The 8734-nt window shown below is 36.5% G+C and overlaps 1 protein-coding gene across 1 annotated transcript; it reads right to left on the bottom strand.

The window, feature by feature from the left end:
• Positions 1 to 3784: 3784 nt before the first annotated feature.
• On the bottom strand, positions 3785 to 6923 carry LOC113679745 (uncharacterized). Its single transcript, XM_027196711.2, has 2 exons — positions 5123 to 6923; positions 3785 to 4205 (listed from the first exon to the last, which is right to left on the bottom strand). Exons 1-2 carry the CDS (start codon positions 5888 to 5890, stop codon positions 4179 to 4181), a joined length of 795 nt encoding a protein of 264 aa, XP_027052512.2. The 5' UTR covers positions 5891 to 6923; the 3' UTR covers positions 3785 to 4178.
• Positions 6924 to 8734: the final 1811 nt, after the last annotated feature.

Genomic DNA, 8734 nt, shown 5'->3' with positions numbered 1-8734 from the left:
CCATTGTTTTTAGAGCATTCAATTATCAAATTGTAGTCAAAAAGAAATAAAACTGAATTTGCTCTTCAACCTTTCAGATCTGAAATCAGATTTCACTTTAACCCCAGGTTATCTTAACCCAGCTTTGAACAAAATACAGGATTCCCCGTCGGAAGTGATATCCTTTCCCGTCGGAGTACAGCGATCCCCTAGGGACTGACGTAGTAATTAAAAGCGTTTATTTATTGCACAAATTTTTAAAAAAGCAAAAAAGGAATCTTTTATTGTTAAATTGAGGATATCTATTGCATAATCTTTAAATTTTTATAAAGAAAAAGATATCTATTGCAAAATCCTTAAATTTTTAAAAAGGCAAAAGAGAAAGCCTTATTTGTTAACTTAAGGATTCAACAAATAATTTAATTAACAACTTGGAGGGCAGAGAAACTTTGAAGAGTATTTCCAGAATTTGATTTTTTTGTGGAGAACCGAAAACTTTCAGACGAACAGACGAAACTAGTGCGTGACGCATAAACTTGAAAAACAATGCACAAACACCTTGGAGATTACTCTTCCTTTTGAGTTAAACCACGCGCTAATTATCACATTATATTTAATCAAGCTTTGTGCACAAGGAAAAGATGGATGAGTTTATCAAGAGAACACTGTCGAGAAACGGTTTGTAAATGGCCGGATTGTGAGTAATGTAATATAAAATTCCCCTTCGAACGGATAATCCAAGTTTCCCCCAAATGTTTGCAACTTGATATTGCTAAAAAAAACCTGAAAGAATGATGTAGTCGCTTTACGAAGATTAGCACGTTTTATGTTACTGAAGTGAAACATCTTTACTCAATTGTCCTATCATTGTATGAAAAGGACAAAGGTACGAAGCTGAGCTCCTTTTTTAATGGAAATAGAAACATACACTTTGAAAGCTTGGTGGTGTCTGAACACGAATGCAGACGTGCTGGGAACTCACTTAATGAACTAAGCATTCTTAAGCATGTTTGGAGTCAAACTGAGAGAGTCAATGTCTTAATTTTTAGATGATAAAAATTTCTAAGTTGAGACTTTCAAATCCTGCTTGGTGTACCGACTTTTGTTAAATACCGTTTCTCACGCTAGATAGCTTTCAGCCAGTTATGATTGATCACTTTGTTATTACGAGCTGAGGCCGATCTACATACAATGCAACCAGTTGCTTTTTCTTGTCTCAGCAACGATGGAATCACATTCATATTGAATTGCTACAATGGCAAGGCACATCAGGGATCCAAAACTGGAAAAGAAAGGATTTAATTTGCAAGACTTACAAAAGGATTGAACAAAAGCCATGACACAAAAAAAAGCTTTTTCCATTGTGTTCTCTAGCTACCGTAAAGGTAACTCTTGCGGACATTTATCGCATTGAATTACCGAAATTAGGACTGCAACGCCGCCAAAAATTGAAGGCATTGTTAGTTTTCAAATAGAAAAAAGACATATTGGGTATTATAACATATGTTTAGAATGAACTCTGGATGGCACAAGAATTCTAGGCGCCAGAACAGTTGGTTATTTTTGTTTCAAGGATACTGTCAATTTAAACCCCCTCTGATATGATCAGTGCCACACAAGAGACTGAGAACGAAATTCACGCCCACTTAGTGCCGTGATACTTTTAAAGTCTGGATGGAAGCATTGAACGGGAAAAGCCCTGAGCTTTAAATTTGCACAAGATATACTGCAGAATTAACATAATGTCTGCTTCTTATGAAAGTCTATGTTTTCCTCTAAAAAAAGCAGCTACGATTTAGGTTCTCCGTCTAAAATCCGTTTCAGTATTCGCTGCTCATTGTCCATTCGTGATTCTTTTATCTTTCCGAAATAAATGTTGCGGTCTCCTTCAAGTTAAAATTAGTTTTGAACCTCGCAAACAATCAACTTAAAATGGAAAAAGATCGAGCCTCTTAGGATCAGTTCGTGTCTCTCCTTAGATAGTTTTTGTTGGAATAAAGACTTTGCGAGATGAATATCCACTTTAGTCAGGAATAAGAAACCTCATTTGGAAAGTTGCTCGAACAACGTATGTCACAATTAAGAAAATAGTGTATGATTCTGAGATATCAAGCATTTCACAACACCAGAGAGTCATTGATACACTTATGAGCAAATTTTCAAAAAAATCTTTTTTTATGAAGAAGTTTTCTTGACCAATTGAATAGCACGCTTTCTTTACTCCTATAAAAAAAGTTGTTGTTTAACGTATGGTAAAAAGTGCTTAGTCCCACTTTTAATAAGAATACTACAAACGCGGGTTTTCGGAAACAATGTCAAAACAGACGACAATGGAGTTCTCTAGAAATTCTCTTCTCTATTAAAAAAAAAATTCGTTTTGCTGCCACAATATTTTGAAACTGAATCAGGTTTTGCCTTTCAGCAGTGGGGGATCTTGACAGAACCGTATCGTGTTCCCTCTCTTTTTTTAAACCAGTCGTGCTATTTGCCTGGGTAAAAACAATGCAACATTAATTCATTTTGACAGCAGTTAGCGTGGTTCTTAATTGCTGAGATCGAGCGACACCCCTCAAATCTACAAGAAGTAATTGTTTTTCCTTGAAATGGAAACTCACTTTGAGAAGCCATTTAGTGTACCCGCATTCGTTCAAATAATGTTATTTTGACATAAAATGCCCGCGACGTGTAAAATAGACTCATAACTCATTTGCGAGACCTCATTAAGAACACAAAAACGACAATATGCTTACAGCTTGTGGAGGATTGCCTAGAATCACTAAGATTCGATTGTACATGGCGGACAAGGTTCGATCGCCTAAATTGCGAGTGTATAACCAAAAGATAACATAACAAGAACATTTCAAGGTTGGGCTATGCAGTCGAAATCTGAGGCATGAGGGTTTGATGAAAAACGAAGCTTTAATGACTTTACGAAATACTCTTTAATGCATACTCAATTACAATGTCTCTCGTGAGTAAACCATATTGTGCCTAAATAAGCTGTCTTTGAAGTCTTAATTGTTCTTTGAAACAGCTCACTCCGAGAGAATCTTCAAGTGCCACGTTTCAATATAGTGTCGACGGGAGAAGTCGAAATGACAGTTGCTTTTAAGACAAAAACTTAGCGAAAAATTAACTCCTTAGGAACAAAGCGATCGACCTTTTTTTTTCGTAAATGTTTTCAGCTATTTTCAAGTATAACAATGGAAAAAACCGCAAAAAAAAAAAATTAAAAAGGAAGCGAAAGACTCAAACACGAGGATATAGCAGTCTACGGATAATGCTACGTTTGAAAAAAAGGAAAGTTGTGAACAAAACTGAACAACTGAGCATGAGATAAATTGCGACTCGGAGAATTTATTTACGAAGTCTACATCTGCCAGAAACAACCTAATTGTTAACAAAATTGCTCTGAGCGCGGAAAGCTTTGCATTTGAGAATATAGTCCCTTTTTTTTCAGTTTTTGGAACTTCATTTATAATGCGATTAAGTACCAACTTTTGATGTGTATTGAAAATTAATTTTAAATCGATTTCCGTTCCTTTAAATAAAACACAGAAGCCCTTAAAAACAATAAACGTTTTTGGCTGATTATCCAGACTGCAACTGTAGAATATTGGTAATATTGTTAAGTTTAAAATAAGAATTGGCTTTTTGACTAAAATATCTTTAAAGACGAATACAATTTGATGTAAATACTGCGCAAATGGTCAGGGAAGACCGACCAAACTAGAGCTTATGGGCTGATATAAAAACTTGAATTAAATATTCGAAATTTTCTGTAAGCAACTCAAAGTTAACCATATTTGCAGCTTGTGGTTTACAAATTTTTATTAACTTATCGTTTAATCGTTTACAGCAGTTGAAAGTTGGTCTGTTAAGTAGATAGCGCGAGAATTTTTCGATTAATTGCAAAGACTGTGAGAAGGAAGAAAGACGAAAGTTCTAGAGGTTTACATAAAAAATGAATATGATTCAGCGTTTAACCTACGTTTTGTGTGACAACAGCCTAATACCGGCGCAAATTTTATCGCAAATGGATTGCTTATCTACAAATACAAAAGACGTTTATATAACTATTTGTTTTTCGGATTTTCTTGAACATTCTCAGTAAAGGAATATCACATTATAATCATTTGAAACTAATATGTACTATGTCGCTGCGAAGATGTCTGCAAAATGCGAATGGTGTTCATCTTTTAAATCCTTGTGTTTGAATGACGAACCTGGAGAAAAATTAATAAATCACATTTTAAGATCCATTTTAACCTCTAATAAAAGTTTGCACTATTTCCCAACACGTTGTGGTGTTTCAAACGATGATCGTGTAAACGACATATCGTTCAAAGAGATAATTAATTCATCGAAACATTTCGAGGGCACAAAATAAAGCAACTAAGTCTAGTGCTTGGGTTAAACTGGAAGGAAATGTGGAAAATGGTTTTTGCCTCAAACATTATTTTCTATCGTTAAAAACGAAATTTTAAAGGATTTTTTTTACATCTTAAGAACTGCAAAACTTAACTTCCCTTTTCTTACAACGCAGTTGAAACGAAATTAACTTGAGGTAACATACTCAATTTTTTTTTACGTTTTTCGTGAACAATTCATGTAGGACGGCTTCTTAAACATAAACAAAACATTGAGTCGGGCCAGACATTAATAAAACAGAGAGTAATTAAAATTTAATTCTTGAAATTCGATTTTGCGTTGCCAGTTAGGTTTTGGAAACAAAAAGAAGAAACGAACCACGTGTGAGTTTAAAAAGGGCTAACGGAAACTAGTGATATTCTTAACTGCACTGGACCTTAATTATTCTACAAACGACTTCATATTTCTGTTTTAATGGCACGCCATCATGGGGCCTGGTTTTGTGGAAGCTCTCGTCAGCAGAAAAATAATGTTGTAGATCTGACAAACTTTGATTGATTTACAGGCAAGCCAAAAATAAGATGGAAATTTCCAAAGGAGGAGATAACGGCGAAGCTAAAGAAGAATTTGAAATTCCGTTTGCTCGTTCTCTTTTAGGCTGTAAAGAAAACATGTTTTTAATGAAGCGAAGCTAGACATGGGTTGAATGAGTTAAAAGCTATTCGGCTCTGGATTAGGGATTTTCGAAGGGCATCGAGGTGCAAGTACTTACATCAATTGGAAGAGGTGTTTTAAAATGAACTGGGTCAACAGCGATTCCCATCATGTTGGTGTTGCGGGGAACAGTGGAGTTTGGCGGCTGGTGATGAGGAGCGCATCTTGAAACAGGCGGCGGCTCCTCGTTCAAGACTTCGTTCAATGCCTTGATGTAATTTATAGCGAGACGAAGAGTAGTGATCTTTGCCATATGTCCGTCGGCAATATAACATGGCAGAGCGTCCCGAAGCGCCTGAAATCCGTTGTTTAAAACACGCATTCGGTCGCGTTCCCGCGCATTCACAAGAAGACGTTTCTTCAAGGAGTTGCGCTGTCGCTTAGCTTTGACGGGCGGAGTGGGGCCAGCTTCCTCTTGCTCAAACTTCGGCAGCGCCGGAACATGAGTGAGAGCTCCTCTCGGACGCAAATTATAGATACCTTTGGCGAAGTCAGAGTCGTTGCCTGTGTCTCCGTCAAATGTGTTGCCATCTGTGAAACAGCCTGTGCTTGTTCCAACCATAATGTTATCTGGTAAAAACGGCGGTGCTTCGCGGCTAACTTGCAAGCTGGTGTGCACGTTTTGATCCATTCGCTGAGCGAAACTGAGCTGGTTTGTGTTTGGGGCAAACATTTGATCTTTATGTGTTAATGGCAACAGAGCACCTGAATTGAACTGAAACGAAACTGTAGCGTGCACCTGAATGTACCTTGGCTTATGGGGTTTAAATACTCTACCAGGCTTTTTTTCCAACTTCCTCCCAAAGTTCGCGCATGATCTGACCATAATTTATTCTGTTGCTATAAAAATGGCAGCGGACAGAGCATTGACTTGCAAATGTTCTAATTCATCCCGCATGTATGGAAGAAAAAAAGTCCATTTTTGAAGAAAATATTTATCTTTAGTAATCCTAACAGTGAGTGGTGAAATAAATTCCCTCTGCATGGAAGCTAATTTTAAGAGATGGTTATTTAAAGCCAGATAAAGAACTCTTGGCATAAACAAAGGCTTTTGTGGTTTACAGTTGTGACGTTCAAAATACGGAGTTATCTTTGTAAACTTATTTCAACACTGATTGCATCTATCTATTGCCGAAAGCCACTTTCTTTAAAGGTAATTAGATGTCGTTTAAATCAACAAGACTTTAATTCCTCGAAACAAAAATCTGCAAAAAAAATTAACTTTTAGTAAGACACGATCTTAACGGAAAAAAGTGAATTAATTTCCACAAAATCAGTCATGAAGCGCCGCAAAATTCGAGTTGGAAAACAGCTGTAACCACATTGGCCATGAAATTTCCTACTTCGCTTTTAATTGCTAAAATGTCATTAAAAGTTGATATACTCAGAGTTCCGTATTAACTTGGTTGAATCGCATGCTGTTTCTAGTAGGAACGGAGTTAATTCTTGCTCTTTATGGAACGCCGATCGTGAACAAGGAAAAATTTTTGACAAACCATTTATAGCACGCCGAAACCTTGGCAAAAACTTCAATAAGTGCCCTTTATTTCGATATCGTAGATTTACACCTGGACATCTAGGAGAACTGGCTTTTTCTTTGTCGAGATCAATACAATATGAATATTGGATGCAAGGATGAGAAGCCGATCGAGGATTGAAAGTCAAAAACATGGAATTGAACCCACGTGTCAGAGGTGTACAAAACGTAACTCTGGCCGGTTGCGAAACAACTCTACAATTTTCTATGGAGAATTTTACAAGACAATTACAAAAAACGCCCCCAATTTAATTTTTGAACAGTTACTGGTTTATCAGATATAGGGTAAAACACCGGAGCTGGTGAGATCAACATTTTGATGTGAGGTGTGGAAATTCACACGTTTGAAGGAATGTTTGACATAATACTGGATGTATGCAGGAAAAATCGAAAATTGTTATTAGGGCATGTTACTCTCAAACCCGTGAATTTCTGAAAACGCCGTTAGTGGCTATAACACGCGAAATAAGGCGTAGGTTGCATAATCAATCTTAACCAGTGGCTGAGGAAACTATTACCAGTTTGAGAAATAAAACTAGACCTTTCTAAGGTTGTAAATAATGGAAAATGGGTTGAATGTTTTTGGAGAAAATTTCGAGGCTCGATTTCGATAAAACACTTTGTTATGATTTGATTTAAACTGCGTTAATTCGAAGAGGAGAAGGCATCGGTCTTAAAGTGAGAACTCTCAATCCTTTCTTTGAAGCAAACCCTGTATTTAATGAGCTTTTAGTACAACATAGGAACCAATTGTGATGAAAGTGGGTGAACAACTATCTTGTTTGTACTTGTTTTCGGTACATTTTAACAAATGAGAAGCTTAAAAGGTGTTATCCCGAGAGATTTAATGATTGCAAACAAGAACACATTTTTATTTCGCTTTTTATGCTGTTGTTTTGGTATTTTTTCGATTTCAAACTTTCAAGCTTTTGCGGTGCAAATTTAATGTCCACTTATGTCCACATAAACACCGCGTAAGTTTCTCTGTAGGAGAACTTTTTTTAATACCGATTTAAACATTGGCTTTAGTGGAAAACTTCCAGATCACGTTTTTCTCAACAGAGAAAAAAGAGAAAATAAATCCTTGTGGCTCAATGGAGCAGGTACCTGAAGGTATAATTGAATTATTTCTGTTATTATAATGCTGTGGAACAAAAGGGGACAGAAATAAACAAAATGTCTTATCTAATTACAAAAAGAAAACGGGTTACACTTGTTTAATTGCCCTAGATCAAAACAAATCCTGAGGAACTTTCCTATCCAGCGATCGACTTTGAAGGTAACATATTTCTCTACCAAAAATATTTCAGTCTCTTGAAACCATCGATCACTCGCGGCTGGGAAAGACACGGGAATAACATGACCTCCCAGCAGGTAACCTGTATTTCCAATATAAAATTTTTCAACCTGCTACAACAGTTTGGGTGAAAAGGTCGCTATGCGAACGTTTTTTCTTGTGATATGATTCAGAATACACTGGTCAGGTGTCATAGTTGAAAACATCGTCACAAGAAATCTTGACTGCACGTATGAAGCTCTCCCAAAGGAGGGCACATTTAGACGGCCTTCTTGAATCTATTGTTAACAAAATGGCTAATTTTATGTTAATAGTAAAGCGGTTTGCTTTATTCAGGTTAGGGGAATATCACGATATTCACTTTGATGGAGAGGTAAAAGTGTTCTTTCAGCTTCTCTCTAAAGACAATAAGGGTTAAAAGTGAAGGCCCAATTAACGTGTCAAATTTTTTAAGATCCACACCTACGCCTTTTTAAAAGGCATATGCGTGGGCTTATGTCTGTGTGGAGATAAAAAAAAAAAAGGCAAGCCTTTTTTTCTCAAGATTCATAACTGTTTCTTAGGTAGGCATTCTGCAAAAATCAGTCATTTTTAGATTTCCTGATAAATGGTACTGAAACTCTTTTTTTACGGCTGATCTTATTTTAAATTCAGGTGAAATTGTCGTTTACAATAGGCAATTTTAGAGACAAAGCTTTTGTGTAACGAGAATGGGTTTTCATCGTTTGTCTCATGATAGAGTCATTTTGGCAGGGTTTTCAATAAAAGTCGGCAACTTTTCGACTGTACACTTCAATAACCCGCGGGTGTTCAATAGTAAGAGAGTAATTGGAACA

Source organism: Pocillopora damicornis, chromosome 14 (assembly GCF_964200805.1).
Source record: "Pocillopora damicornis chromosome 14, jaPocDami1.2, whole genome shotgun sequence".
In the NCBI taxonomy this organism is placed as follows: domain Eukaryota; kingdom Metazoa; phylum Cnidaria; class Anthozoa; order Scleractinia; family Pocilloporidae; genus Pocillopora; species Pocillopora damicornis.
Note: the sequence above shows the minus strand (reverse complement) of the source record. Positions and strands in the feature narration are given on the sequence as shown.